Raw genomic sequence first — 16,108 nt, 5'->3', positions numbered from 1 at the left:
TTGAAAATAATTCATTGTCATTTAATGTTTCTTTACATGTACACCACAACATTTGATAAATATACTCTTTTTATACATGTACATTATTTATAACAATATTCCCAAGATACCTTGGAAGGATGGTGTGTCTCTGTGAGTCCTGACATAACAGATTCAATTCCCAAATTTTCTACATGTATATAGGGAACTGGGAGAGTTTCATGAAAAGTTAAAGGTGACTTAACCCCCCCCCCCCAGCTTTGTGCATCGTACAATAAATCTCATAATACACGGTGAAAATGTACTACTTTGCAAGTATCATTGAACATATTGTGTACATAGGTGTATTTCGAAGCATGAATAAAAGCCGCACTTAACCCTAATAAAAGATATTCCAACAACCACCAACATCATGGGACATTCCTCTGCTCTCAATATCAGAGTGAAATACATAAAAATTTAAACTATAACCTTTACCTAAACCTGAAACCCAAATGCAGCCTCATACCAAATATAAGCTAATCATGAAGCTGTGTAATAACAATATAAGAGCGAATTAATTTCACACTTTAATTTCCAATGAATGGTATATATCCCATTACCACATTGACAATAATTTCAATGTGATTACACAGTAAACATCATTCATCAAGCATTACAATAAATCTTCCTTCAATCTTTGGTAACATTCCCCCTCCCTACCCACATACAGGCATTTCATTCCATCTTTTTTGTGATTGACAGTTCATTACCCTTGTCGTATAGAAAAGATCACATTGAATAATAATATGAATACTATGAATGGATTTAGAACAACATAAAGAGACTACCAGGCAATGAACATTTCCAAACTGATACTTGTACCAAACTTTTTTTGTTCACATCTTCTAAAGATATTTATTTCAGGAAAAATAGATGGATAAGCACAATAAAAAGGAGTTTTTTAAAACTTTTCAATGCGAGCTTTAGAAAAGCAATAAACAAAAACAAAAAATCATGGTGTTCATAACACAATGACTATAAATATCATCTGGATGGATACCACATTATGACATGTACATTATATTATCAGCCAGAAAAGAAATACTTAAAAATTATTTATCACCTGCAAACGACATCTTCAAAAAATTCTTTGGGTATGTTACGTACATGTATAGCATAGAGATGAGGTATAATACCAGTAGCAACTTAAACAAAACACATCAATACTTTGGGCTTTATCTGTATCATTTTTGTTTGAATATCACTATACATTAGACAATACAAATCACCAAGGTGGAACTTGATAGTGAATACAACATAATTTATAGGTCTCATAATTGTAAATAATAATAATAATATTACTAATAATATGCAACATGTATGTAGTGCTTATACAATGATTCTACATGCTGCATACAATTAACCCAGCTTTAGCCAGCTACTCTGATAAAGCATTCAAGGAATTTCTTCTTAACCAAATTACCGGGTGCCCATTTACTATACCTGGGTAAAGAGTAGCAAAGAGAAGCGCCTTGCCACAGGATGCTACTGCCGAGGTGGAATTTGAACCCCGGACCTTGAGGTTCAAAGTTAGGAGACTTATCTACTGAGCCACAACACCTCTGTAAAATTAAATATGCCAAGTTTTGGGTGGGGTAGTATACCCTAAAAAATTGGTTTAATTTAACAAATTATAAACTATTAAATTTGATACTTGAGGTTTGCTGCACCTCAATGTTCAGAAATGGTGACGCCATCAAAGAAAACATCAAAGATACACTGTATAAGTGGGCAGAGCAGTTGCATGCACCAGCGCACTTGGCCTGAGAGACACAGAGATTATTTCTTGCTGAAAATTCTTTATAGTATGGTGGCAGGCTATTGCGACATGAATTTTCTATTGTGGATATCTTGATGCACAACCGAATGATTTATTCTGTCAAGCTCAGTCAATTCCTGTCTGTCATATAAGTTGCAATCATGATAACACTGATTTTAATAAAAAAAATCATGGACAAATATTTTTCTGAGGTACAATTTTTTCACCAGGTCACCAGGTTAACACATGTTCCCTTTCTTGTCTATCAAAAGCTTTGATGTATTGCTGAATATATACATAAGGAAAAGATATGTTATACTTCTTTACATCAGTATAGTGAGTGTGTGTCCCACCACTTCAATGCAACTCTTTGAAATGAAATGCAGCTATACCATGCTTGTTATCAGATTTCCATGACTATACTTTCCTACCAGCATGATTCAATTATTTTCAAAACCACAATAATTCACTTTTATATAGCATTTATTACTCTGGAACAATGTCTCTTAATAATATACAGATATTTATTACCATGCCTGTGAAACCACAAAACATCTGTTCAAACAAAGTCTCCAGTCAGTACACATTGCATAAAAGACACATTTTACCTATAAAAAAAATCTTTTCAGATATTGGGGAGGTTACAATGAAAGCAACAATCATTGCTAGAAAAAAGCACAATTCAATTTGGGACAATTCATCAAATTTCACATAAATACATGTATATATGAACAATTTATTGCAGGCTTTTAAGACATTCAACTCTGTCACAGTTTGATTTTCTGACATGGAGAAGAGCTACATCACTGTTATTGTTCTTACTCATATCAGAAAGTGTTATAGCACACCTCCACTGTCCATGTATATACTGCTTGATTTGTAACATCCTCATTGTCTCAAATATTCCTCCTTGATCTGCTTTGCTATTGTAGACAGCTGAATGTTATTGGTACCTTCATAAATTGCACCTACGGGAAAGAGAGCGAGAAAAGGAGAAATTAAATTGATTTGATTTTATTTACTTTTACTAATTGATTGATGGACTAGTTGCAATATAAATACAAAATAAAAAGGTTTCTTAACTTTAAAACTGATTGATTTTTAGACTGGTCACTGCACATAATCAGATCGTAAGTAATATTAACGGTATCTTTGAAGGGGTGGGGTTTTGACAAAAAACCTTTGAAATATGGATAGTTCATTGAATTTTCAGTGAGTTTTATTTCTTTCCACCAGTGAAAGTTAAATATTCACACCTGAATTATCATCAACAATCTATTTCAAAGTGAAACGTTTTGTCACAATTGAGATTTTAAGGAAATAGCCACACTTTCATCTGCATACTTGCTCTCATGTGCTCAGCTTTCACAAAAACCCCCACACTTTTTCTGAATTATAAGATCATTGACCACACCCACCTATTTTACAATCCCTGTAGAACTTCTCAACAGGATAGTCTTTGGTGAAACCGACCCCTCCCATCCACTCTATACACTTTGCTGTTGTAAGGGCGGCGACATCGGCTGACAGGAGCTTACACATAGCTGCTTCCTTGATGAACGGCTGGCCAGCTTCCCTGAGACGGATGGCGTTATAGACCATGGTCCGAGCTGCTTCTATCTGTGTGGCTACATGGGCCACCTGGTGCTGCATGCTCTGTGGGTCGGGTGACAATGGATACATAGTTTAAGAATCTTCATGCAATGAAAAAAAATCAGAATGCAGTATCAGATTATTTGTGGTCCAGCCTTCAATTCTTTTTTATTAAATAGGCTGTGTGTAAGGTTTACAGTGTCATCAAACACTTTTTGATTTCTCATCTTGTCATCTGTGTGGGTGTGTATGTGCGTGTGTGTGATCTGCAACATTTCAAGATGTGTTTCAAACAGATATTATGGATATCTTACCTGAAAGTCCCACAGCTTCTGTCCAAACTGTTCTCTCTCCATGATATAAGGCACTGTAGCATCCATACAGCCTTGAGCTAGCCCAATCATCTAGACATAAACAAAAGAATAAAGACAGGGAGAAATGAATAAACCATCATCATTATTATCATCAAATAATCAACATTTTAAAATAGCCCAAAGGAGGGATATATGTTTAAGTATTTCCATTTTCAGACACAAAGGTCATGAAAAATTTGGGCTATGTTCATTAGCAAGAATAATAAAAAATACTATATATCCATTTACAGCACTGATATCCATCAATGTGATGAGATAATACCTCAGCTTATCTAGACTACTGACTGACACATTAAAACCTGGGCAGAAAATGGAAAAACAATAATGGATAAGGTACTTTATTCATTCATAAGTAGTAGAAATTCATTAAAATTTCCTTCCCTTCTAATGATGTGATTCCTGTGAATATAATTTTTGTTTTTAAATAGATTTTGGGTGAAACGAATTTGAAGTTAATGTTAACTCACATTTTCCTTGGAGGTATTTATTTGGACTGAAGAGCATGATAAGTGCCAATGCAAATACAAGACTGCATGAAAAGGGAAGGTTAAGAAAAAGCCAATTCATTTATCTCCTCTCACAAATCAATTTTCACTGTGTGCTATCACTTAGGCTGCTATTCAAGACACTTTTGTGCAATACTTTAAATTTGTTGGACTAACCAAGAGATTGATTTGTTTACCTGTGCTCCGATACCTATCCTTCCTTCATTGAGCAGCTCAATAGAGATCTTATAACCCTTTCCTACTTCGCCAAGTACATTGCTTGCTGGAACCTGAAAGTCAAAGAGAGATCAAATAAAGTGTTTACATTGTATCCAATGTGCAATACAAAGCAAATAATCATCTTTTTATTTTCCAAGATTTGCTTTGGAAAGACAGCTTTATCCAAAGCCCTCAAAAATGATAAATAAACAAAAAAATAAAAAAGATAAATATATCATGCTCTTAACCTGCTCTTAACATGTGATACGATAGAGATTTATTTTAAACTTCAAGAAATGACATGCAAGTCATATCAACGTTGTCTCTGTTTTTCAACCAACACATAAGGTCACAGCTGAAAAAAAAATTAAAAGAATGGACCAAAATCTTACCCTGACATCTTCAAAATACACAGGGCATGTTGGTGATGCTCTGATGCCAAGTTTGTTTTCAGGTTTACCGATAATTAATCCTTCTGTATCCCGATCTACCAGGAAAGCTGTAATACCCCTATATCCCTGGATGAAGATAAGATTGAAGAATACAAGGAAGACTCACATCAATACATGAAGATAATAAAGAAAAAATTGTCAAATGATGGGGGAATAGAATAGCGAGGAATTTTCATACGGAAGACTTATTCAGTAGTACATTACATCCCCTCAATAAGAGTTTGCAGAGCACAAATTTAAACAAACTCCTTACTCAATTATTTTGGGTTCTCTAACTCCTAAATGATCTTCAGTGTTTAGACTCATTACAACATCTTATACAATGTATACAAACAATTCGAATAATATAATCATATAATTTTGATTGGTCAGGCTTTCTGCTGCTCTGCATTTTGATTTGCTAATAAGTCTTCCATGAATAGTATTGATGTTTTTACCACTGTACATACTTTTATATTGATTATGCATAAGCCACGAAAATTCCTTGAATTAACCAGAACTTTACAAGCAAGCCATAACATTCCAATCTTCAACTATTAGGTAAAATTGTGATTACCTTTGTAAAATCAGCATTTGCAAATACAAGAAATATCTTTGCAAAGGTGGCGCTTGAGATCCAACATTTCTGTCCACTGATGACATAATCATCCCCATCTCGTCTGGCTCGGGTTTTCATGGCAAAGGCATCGCTCCCTGATGATGGCTCTGACAAACAAAAACTTCCTACCTGAAAACATTAACAGAATACAAGGGTATCTTAACAACTGTTTCTGGACATGAATGTCTTCAATATCATTTAAAGTGATAACTAAGTAAGAAATTATTTTGTAGAAGAAAGAAAAAATTTTGTCACTTGTCACAAAACTATACAGGTCTGGGATGGGATATTGAATCCACTATTTTATTCAAATACATGTAGTTTTACCAGTTTTACCAGTGAAATTATAATTCCAAGTGCAGAGTTTGAACATGGCATGGTAGATGTGACCCAAAGTCATCAGAAGAGGTTCACAATGCAGGCCAAATACTGCATCATGATATTGTCTGGTATATATCATATGAAAAATATTGCTTTTGGGCATTCTGAATATGAAAAAAATGCCATATACCAAATATTTAATTCATTATTCACTGAGAAATGTATATCAGAATAGAAAGAAAAGTAAGATCATATTTACAATTACTGATGAAATCCTTGAAAATTTCCAATATCTGACAAGTAGACATACTGTCGTTTTTACTCACACTATCTGTAACAGCCATAGGTAGATACTTCTCCTTCTGTTCTTTGGTGCCATATTTTCTTAGAGCCGTGATGATGAGAGTATTATGGATGTCACAGCAAACACTGATGGCTGGGTCAACCTTGGATAATTCCTCTATCACCATGTTAGCTACAGCAAATGAAGACCCTGGACCTCCGTACTCTGGCTCCACCTCTATACCCATGAACTGAAGGTGAGGAAGAGAATGAAACAGGCCTTTTAACTCATTGTGAAAGTTAGACTGCCAATCACAATTTGTAGTCCGTCCATCCATTAATTCATCTATCCATCCAGCCATTCATTCATTCATTCATGCTTTATCTATTTCAAGTGATAAAACAAGGTCGAGGGTAGTCTGGTTCAGTTGTAAAAACGATCTGTAATATCATCCATCATATCAATTTTGACATTCTTTTAGTACATAAAAATCATATCAATTTTTACATAGTTTTAGTAAGTTTGAATAAGTTAAACATTGTCAAAGAGTGAAAGCTAGCTGAAAGGTGGGCTATTTTTAATAACGCTAAACATTGCCAACATGGGTAAGCACAGATGGGCATCTGTTGTATCATTTTGTCGCTTACTGAGCAATCACTCATTTGGTACACAATTTCTCTCTGTACATGATCACATATAAACTCTTGGTCATTTTACTGCATATTGTTCATTTTGGGTTGATATCATAGCTAATCCTAAATGGTATGTAGGTGTGAGAGAAATAATATAACACAACATTACCACCTCAATTCCCATGATCCAGGCATACAGATAAGATGAACAGCTATCATATTCCACACTTAAGATTCTATTAACAGTCAAAGGTGAAAAATTACTAATCTAGCTTTTGATTTAGAGCATAGAATGAAAACATTGGTGGGATCATCGCTTTGATCTACCATGACTACCGCTCCTCTGCATGCGTATAGTAATAAATTCACCAGAATTAAACCATAGATGGAGTGACCGGGAATTACAGGCCATCGCCTTCTTCCTGTACCAGATGATGATGATGAAGACTCACCCCATGTTCAAACATTCCCTGTAGCACATCTGGATGAGTATCACCTTTAGCATCCATCTCCTGGACATACGGAGCTATCCTTTCCTTGGCAAATTTGGCAGCGGCCTCTTTCATCATACTCTCCTCTTCGTTGAGATGAGTGACAGGTAGGGATAAATCTGCCGCTGCAGACAGGGTGGACTGACATCTCCGTGCAGGAGTTGACAACAGAGACTTGGTGACATTTGTCAGAGCCTGGTAAAGAGAAGCAGAAGACATTCATCATAGAAGAGACAAGATGTTAACATCACTGAGCCGTAACAGGAACAATGCACACACACACATACACACACACACAAAATGAATTTAAAAAACTCCCAAAGTAATATGCAGTCTTCTATTGATTGATATTAAGAAGCTTATACAGTCTTGAACACGGCCATTTATAAATTTGACCAATGGATAAACTTGTTTAGCCGAGGGTGGGTTCGTAAATTATGTGGTTGTGTGTGTGTACAGCAAAATACAGTGTAGTTGAGTATTATGGTGAAATCAAGAAACACCGGTCACTTTGTACAACAGCGCTAGATCTAACGTTAGTTAAGGTCTATGCAGTCATGCACCACATTTACAATGTATAGCAGCGAGTCCAAAATTTGCATGTGTCCATACTTTGCGGACGGTCATTATCTAAAAAACTATTCAATATCTTTTAAATCTGACATCTTCAACATGAAAAGCAACCTAAAATTACCCTCTAGCATAAGATTCTTCAGGACGAGTTTAGTATTCATGAAAATATTAATGAAAGATTGGCAAATTTGTCACCGTTAGTCCCTGTTCCGAGAATCTGAACTTCTCAACAAGCATCATGATATCACAGTAATGTTGTAAATCGGATCAAAAATCAGATCGAAAATCGGATCTGCAGTTACATGTAAGCTTCTAAAATCGAAATCGAATCGAAAATCGAATCGGCGATGTTTAAAAACAAAGGAATACATCAAAATTTTGTTCGCGGTCGCGCACATCTTTCTGACAAAGTCACAAAGACGAATGCATTGGAATGGAAGTCGCCAACATGCGCGGTCGTTTGGAACATGTTTTAAAGGGGTTTTGAGGTGCTATTGCTTTAGAATAAATCGAGTGATTTTCATGAGAAAGATAAACGAAAGACGCATCTTCCGAGCAAAGGCGCAAAGGAAAATAAAATGAAATTAATTCTCATAGTTCACTCACAGGTTAATGAACGATCGGCGGGACATCTTTTATAACTATTTTTAGGTGCTAGCGATTAAGAATTATTGGAATGATCTCTTGATCTCGTACGACGCATCATCTTTAAGTCGCAAGTGCAATTAAAATGTAGTACAAGACGCAAGCACGCACGATGATTTGAAATGTTATTAAAGTGTTTTGGGTAGCTAGCGTTTTTAAATCAATTTATTACTAATTACTATCTTGAGAACTGAACTTTTGATATCTAGGAAGAAATATAAAAGCATCTCCCGACGAAGTTGCAAAGACAAATAAATTGAGGTTGAGAAGATGTAATAATCATAAACGATGTAAGAGAGTAACTCAATGAGCTCTGTCAGTAGCATGATCTTTAAAAGATCACGGCGGGGTCGCTATCACCACGAGGTTGAAAATAAAATGTATATCATCATAAACGATGTAAGAGAGTAACGCAATGAGCTCCGTCAGGACCACGATCTTTAAAAGTTCATGGCGGGGTCCCCTATCACCACGAGGTTGAAGAGAAGATTTATATCATCATAAACGATGTAAGAGAGTAACGCAATGAGCTTCGTCAGTAGCACGATCTTTAAAAGTTCACGGCGGGGTCCGCTATCACCACAAAAGATGTCTATCATCATAAAGGGGGTAAGAGAGTAGCGCAGTGAGCTCCGTCTTTAATACGACCTTTCAAAGTTCACGGCGGCATCCGCTATCACCACGAGGTTGAAAATAGAATGTATATCATCATGAACGATGTAAGAGAGTAACGCAATGAGCTCCGTTTGTAGCACGATCTTTAAAAGTTCATGGCGGCATCCGCTATCACCACGAGGTTGAAAATAAAATGTATATCATCATAAACGATGTAAGATAGTAACGCAATGAGTTCCTTCAATAGTAAGATCTTTAAAAGTTCATGGCGGGTCCGCTATCACCACGAGGTTGAAAATAAAATGTATATCATCGTGAACGATGTAAGAGAGTAACGCAATAAGCTCCGTCAGTAGCACGATCTTTAAAGGTTTACGGCGGGGTCCGCTATCACCACGAGGTTAAAGAGAATATGTCTATCATCATAAAGGGGGTAAGAGAGTAGCGCAGTGAGCTCCGTCGTTAATACGACCTTTCAAAGTTCACGGCGGCATCCGCTATCACCACGAGGTTGAAGAGAAGATGTCTATCATCATAAACGATGTAAGAGAGTGACGCAATGAGCTCCGTCAATAGTACAATCTTTAAAACTTCATGGCGGGGTCCGCTATCACCACGTGGTTGAAGAGAAGATTATATCATCATGAACGATGTAAGAGCGTAGCGCAGTGAGCTCCGTCGGTAATACGACCTTTCAAAGTTCACGGCGGCATCCGCTATCACCACGAGGTTGAAAAGATGTATATCATCTTAAACGATGTGAGAGAGTAGCGCATGTGATCTCCGTCAGTAATACGACCTTTAAAAAATTCACGGCGGCATCCGCTGTCAGTATCACCATGAGTTGGAAGAGAAGATATCTATCCTCTTAAACATCGGAATAGATAATACCGCGTCTTTCTCCCTGAATAATGCGACCTCTAAATAGCTAACTTAGCACCTCAAAAACCATCTTGAAATATGTTCTGAACGATCACGCACTGTTACTAGATCTACGCCGATTTTTTATTTTCGATTTTTTCCTTCAAGGGGCATGATCCAAGATCGGCAAGTGATCGCCGATTGTGGTGAAATCGAATGGAATCGGTTGCCGATTTCAAAATCGGTTACAAGCTTACCGGTATATCACATCACATCAGGTAATAGATGAATAAGATTTCTCCTGCAGATATCTGGTCTTAATGATTGCTACTATCCTTCTATGGCTAATTTAAACTTGAATGTGTGTCTGGAATAAGTGGTATTTAAATTTCTCATTCCACCAAAATTTGTCAATTTGATTTTTAAAACTTTCCAATGACTTTCCCTCTACCAATTTCTCGAGGTAGATTGTTACAATCTATTACAACTCGCTGAGTAAAAAATTTACTCCTAACATTCAGTCTTGATCTTTTCATGAAAAGTTTTCAATGGTGTCCTCTGGTTATGTTCTGCACTGCAGGCGTAAAAAATATTTCCAGCAGAATTCCAAATTGGCCCGTCAGAATTTTGAAGACTGCAATCATATCACCTCTTCTATGTGTATGTCGATAATACAATGAATGTAGATTGAGTGCTTTCAAACGTTCCTCATAAGGTAGCTCTTCAACAAGCTTTGCTGCTCTACGTTGCACCATTTCAACTTTATCTTGGTCCAATTTATACCGCAAACGCCACAGAATGTTACCATATTCAAGATGAGGTTGTACAAGTGTGGTGAACAGAATGGGAAGCATTTCCTTCGATATTCTCTGAAATATTCTATTAATCATTCCAACAATTTGATTTGCTTTGTGCACTTCATTTGCCATATCCTGGTGGAAATTTAATATCTGATCAATAATTACTCCAGGTCCAAGGTCATTTTCACTCATGTCTGACTTCAACTCCTCTCCATTCAATATTTAATTATTTTGAATGTTTTTCTTTCCCATATGAACCACTTTACATTTTCCAACATTGAACTTGAGCTGACATCTTTCGGACCACTTAGTTGCATTGTACAGGTCGATTTGGATAGAAATATGATTAGCTGCAGAATTCACTTCTCCAAAGATTTTTGTATCAGCAATATGAATTACCTGATTACTGATCACCTCAGGCAGATCATTAATGAAAATTACAAATAACACAGGTCCTAGCACACTGCCCTGAGGAATTCTGCTTATGACTTTATTCCAAGTTGAACTCACTCCATTGATCACCACCCTTTGTTCTCTACCAGTGATGAAAGCTTTATCCACCATATCCTTATTGAGCAATCATTAGTGTGGGACAGAGTCATAAGCCTTACAAAAGTCCAAGTAGATAATATCTACTGGTTTCCTCTCATCAAATAGTTTGATGATTTCTTCCAATGCACAAAGCAGTTGTGAAATACAAGACTGGTCAGGTGTGAAACCATGTTGTAAGTCAGCCAGAAGGTTGTAAACCATCATCATTTTGCAAGTAGATACCATCCAAAATGTGAGTAAAACATGGTACTGACCGATTCTATAGCATTTTGCCGTCCATCTGATATAAACATCTCCCCTTTTGTTTTGAGCTTGGGTTTTGTTTAAATCTCAACAAAAATTTGGTTCGCGAAATTAGATCACAAACACATTCAGCACGATTTTAATTCCAGCTAGCACAGCTCACATTCATTGATCAAAATAGAATTTTGAGATCGCGATATCCCTTGACCTGGTACTACTTCACATTTTTCATCAATAATTTTATAGAGTAACATGCCCAATATTCGCCATGTTAAGTTTTCTGCAATATTTTTTGTTCTAAAATTTCTTTTCACAAAATATTTGCACCAATGTTTGTAAAATACATTTTACTATTTTTAATTGCAACTTTCATTTTCAAATTCCATCTCAATAATTCATAAAATCTTGAAATGAATCACATTTCATGGCCGAGATTTGACATCCCAGCCTGCCCTTCGTTCTGCATACAGTAGTGCATGCGCGAGGGTCCGATAGCAGACCCTTGCGCATGCAATGTTTTTAATCGGCAGCAAATTATTATATTACGTGTGAGGAACTCGATGTTGGCTCTAATTAGTCTAAACCACCAATTTTGAGGCTAACCCCCGACAGATATGGAGTGAAATTAGGATGAAAACTGAAAAGTAAAATATTAATCTTCTTATTCTTTTAAATAAAATTAAAAATAGTTTCGGTGTAGGATTTTTACAATAAATATGCATTTTTTCCCAGCTTTGCCACTCGGAGAATTCAGAGCGAGTTTTGGACCCTTGATGTTCGGGTAAGTGGAGCTTAGTGTAGCAGTAGTGAAGTGGAGTGGAGCCTGCACGAACAGTCTCGAGGTAAACCACTCATGGGATCAATGCATCTCGCGTGCGAAGGATTCATATGCACATGGTGCACGGGAATTTTTCACACCCTTTTTACTAAAATAACTATGCCATTCCTTTTAAAATAATGTTTCTAATTGTGCTATGACACTTACCGAACCATATGGATCGTTTCTTGTCTTCTCTTTGGTGTGTTTTTAAGAAAAAAAGCATTTTCTCGTGATCTTCATGTAGATACCGCAGGGTCATCGTGGTTGTAAACTTTTGCTTAAAGAGGGCGCGCGATATTATTCACAAGATGTTTGTTTACGGTTCTGCAGCTTGTACTGCTAGCTGCATTTTAGACGCTCAGCATTATTTTCCTCTTTCTGTTTTTTTTTTGCTGTCAAGCGGTATTTTCTATTGTAGCGCCATCAGCGATGATGAAATGTAAAGAGTCGCCTTGAAATGAAGAAAAATTATGTCACATTAATTCGTTAGTTTGTTTCCTATTTTTTTGCACTTTTTTCTTCTTCCTCATCTATGATCAAAGGTGAATACCTTTTTTTGATATCTGTTCTAAAAGCTGGACATTTTAAATATTTTGTTCAAGGAAATAAATCAACAGGATAGTAATCAAAATGCGATAGAGCTGCCCGAGCTGAAAATTCTGATACAAGGACTTGAAAATAAAACATTCTGAGCACTTTTTATAACCATGATGAGGAGACCTATATATTTTTATGGCCTCCTTTTCCCTCTCTCTCCTCTACTTTTCCCCCTCCCCTGATCTGTCTTTTATTGTCTCTCCTTTCCTTTCCCGCCCCCTCCATTCCCTTTCTCCCTTTTTCCTTTCCCTTCTTTTCTTTCCTTTCTCCCTCCCCTACTCTTTTCTCGCTCTTTCCATTTTTCTTTCTCTCTCCCTTCCCCTCTTCCTTTCCTTTGTTTTCTTTCTATTTTATGGTCTCCTTTTCCCTCTCTCTCCTCTACCTTTCCCCCTCCCCTTTTCCTTTCCCTTTCCCTCTCCTTTTTTGTGCAAACATTAACACGAATATCTTGCTTCCTACACACACACACAAACGCCCGCAATCTAACACACGTAATGCGAAACAATCGGGACATTATCATTTTGTTCATATATATATATGTATATTTTCTCAATGAACATTTTCATCTATTTAAAGCTTTGAAAATTATTAAACAATGATTCCATAGGCGAAATCTCAATGATCATTAGGAAGGTACTTTACCCATTTTCATTTTATGTCATTGTGATTATTCCATACTAAGGCAACATATTTTGGATATAAAAATACGTGAAGGATATGTTCCTCTTCTGTTTTATACTTTAACAGAAAACATTTTGTTCAACCAAATTATGATTTGTACTTCCAAGTTCCATGTAATATTTTCATTGGAAAATCTCTTAAAGGTCAAGTGCACCCCAGAAAAAATTGTTTGAATAAATAGAGAACTATGTTGATTTTTGGTACAATTTCCTATTATGCGCCGACGACTTGAATCGAGAATGTTCGATAGGAAAATTTCGCATTTCGATTGTTGTTTGCGTAATTTCCACCGCAGTACGAAGGGTGACTAAGCTAAGCCTAAGGACGGACCGAGCGAAGTATCCTGGTTGAGATTTGGAGGTAAGCGATAAAAACACTTTAATAAATAATTTATAATTTCTTTTTCAAATAAACTTACACCATACGATCAAGATTAACATAGTGGACAAATATTGAAAGGTTTGGCGTAGTTTAGTCCCTCACATTCGTGTGATGAATGAAAACGTCAAAATGCACTAGTATGAAATCACATGTGTTGTGCGAGGTTAGTATACTAACCTCGCATGTTGTGTGAGTGGAGGTAAACGAACCCTTGAGCATGTTGAGTGTCTTTATTGCCCAATAAAAAGCCCAGCTCCGCCGCGCCGCTCCGTGTTCGGCCAACGAGCATGATGCATTATGACTATGAGTATGAGCGGCAAGGCGATGTGCGTGAAGCGAATATTATTTGCACGTTTAACTTTAAGCAACAAGAATCAACACATTGCCCATACATTAGATTTCCAATATATATTTGAAATCAAATCTACAATGATGACTAGAATTCAAATACTTAAACTAGACCTTTATACTCACAAAACTTTGACGACAAACTCGGAAGGCCATCTCAGCTCAGTGATTATACAAATCGCCTTTATCTCACGTAATCTAATCAATTATAACACACAAGGCATTAGCCATACGCTACAACAGGACGAGCCCCCAAATTAGTCTTTATTCCAATCGCTTCAATAGGCAACCCCACGGAAATAATAAAATAAATATTTCCGTGGGCAACCCCCGGGGAGCGTTTCATGATTGGTTGGTTGCCTAGGTTTCATGAGCCTAATTACATCAGGAGGGCTAAATATATTCGTTCGACCCAACTCATTCGAATTTGTTTTTCAATTTGATATTGCTGATTGACAAAAGTGTATGAATATGATTCAAAATCTAACACTGATTCTAGAAATGGTAACTACTGAACTTCATTTGCCCAAATTGGGAAGATATATCAATGATTTGGAAGTATTTTTGGACTGGCAGAAGAATTGGGGCTATTTTACTGTTTCAATTGATGAATTTGATCCCATCATAGTTATTTTCATAAATGGCGATTTAGAGTGGTACCTTCAAGTCAAGAAGGTAAATTAGTGATGCAACTAAGGAGGGGGGGGGGGGCTGGCTGTAAATGGCGATTTATTTTTAAAATGAGCTGGCTACGATACGTATACCCTTCTCTGGTCAGATAAGGAATGTCAGATATATATCCTATCCACAGGTACGTTCGACCCTCTAATTTCACATTTATTTTTTATAATTTGTTCAAAAGTGCCATTTTAACACACAAGTCTATGGAGTTTTACGCGCGAGACACCTATAGGTAATACAGGCGAATTCCCTATACCTTGAACATACCGTAGTGTAGTGGTCTATATTAGTGTGGCAGGGTTTGGGGGGGGGGGGCTTTGTAGCCCGTTAACCCTATTTTGATAGTCTCTGTTTAAAGTTGAATAGTGTGTACGATTTGATGGCTTCTTCAGGGAGTTTATTCCAGCTATCAATAACTCTTTTGCTAAAAAAGTGTTTCCTTATGTCCAGTCTGAAATGAGTTTTTTAAGCTTTTGAGAATGACCTCTGGTACTCTTGATACGTTGCTTTCTGGAACATGAAGTCAGGATTGATGTTATCGATCTGTGTAGGCTTCAATGAGATCACCCCTCTTCCGCCTATGTTCCAAATGTTGTGAGGTTTAGTCTTTTCAATCTGGATTCATAGGGTAGATCTCTTAATTGGGGTATGAGTTTAGTAGCTCTAGTCTGCACCTTTTCAAGGACTTGAATGTCTTTAGATAGATATGGGCACCAAGCTTGCATACAATAGTCCAAACGTGGCCTGACAAGGGATTTGTAGAGTTTTAGGATTACATCTCTACTTCTGTAAGTGAAATTCCTTTTGATCATTCCCAAAACTCTATTGCCTTTCTTGACAGCTGCGGCACATTGGGTTGAAACCTTGAGAGACTTAATATGTATCCATACACCAAGATCCTTTTCTTCTTGGATGGCATACCTGCCCAAACTCCTCAGCAAACAATTTCTAATTGATATTAATATGTTTATAGTCATCAAGTGGTGCAAAATGGATTTAATGGCTTAGCAAGGCTATATCAGGTGAGGTCGATGTGTATGTAAGCCTAGGAATGTATATAGACTGGTCAATGAGAGTCTATAG

At 36.7% G+C, this 16,108-nt stretch overlaps 1 protein-coding gene across 1 annotated transcript; it reads right to left on the bottom strand.

Annotated features, from left to right (window-relative positions):
- On the bottom strand, positions 1–14,562 carry LOC129273378 (short/branched chain specific acyl-CoA dehydrogenase, mitochondrial-like). Its single transcript, XM_064107927.1, has 9 exons — positions 14,471–14,562; positions 7,190–7,423; positions 6,149–6,355; positions 5,460–5,630; positions 4,844–4,969; positions 4,430–4,522; positions 3,688–3,777; positions 3,199–3,436; positions 1–2,748 (listed from the first exon to the last, which is right to left on the bottom strand). Exons 1-9 carry the CDS (start codon positions 14,498–14,500, stop codon positions 2,669–2,671), a joined length of 1,269 nt encoding a protein of 422 aa, XP_063963997.1. The 5' UTR covers positions 14,501–14,562; the 3' UTR covers positions 1–2,668.
- Between the last annotated feature and the right edge of the window lie 1,546 nt (positions 14,563–16,108).

The sequence above is a fragment of the Lytechinus pictus genome, chromosome 12, assembly GCF_037042905.1.
Source record: "Lytechinus pictus isolate F3 Inbred chromosome 12, Lp3.0, whole genome shotgun sequence".
NCBI lineage: Eukaryota > Metazoa > Echinodermata > Echinoidea > Temnopleuroida > Toxopneustidae > Lytechinus > Lytechinus pictus.
Note: the sequence above shows the minus strand (reverse complement) of the source record. Positions and strands in the feature narration are given on the sequence as shown.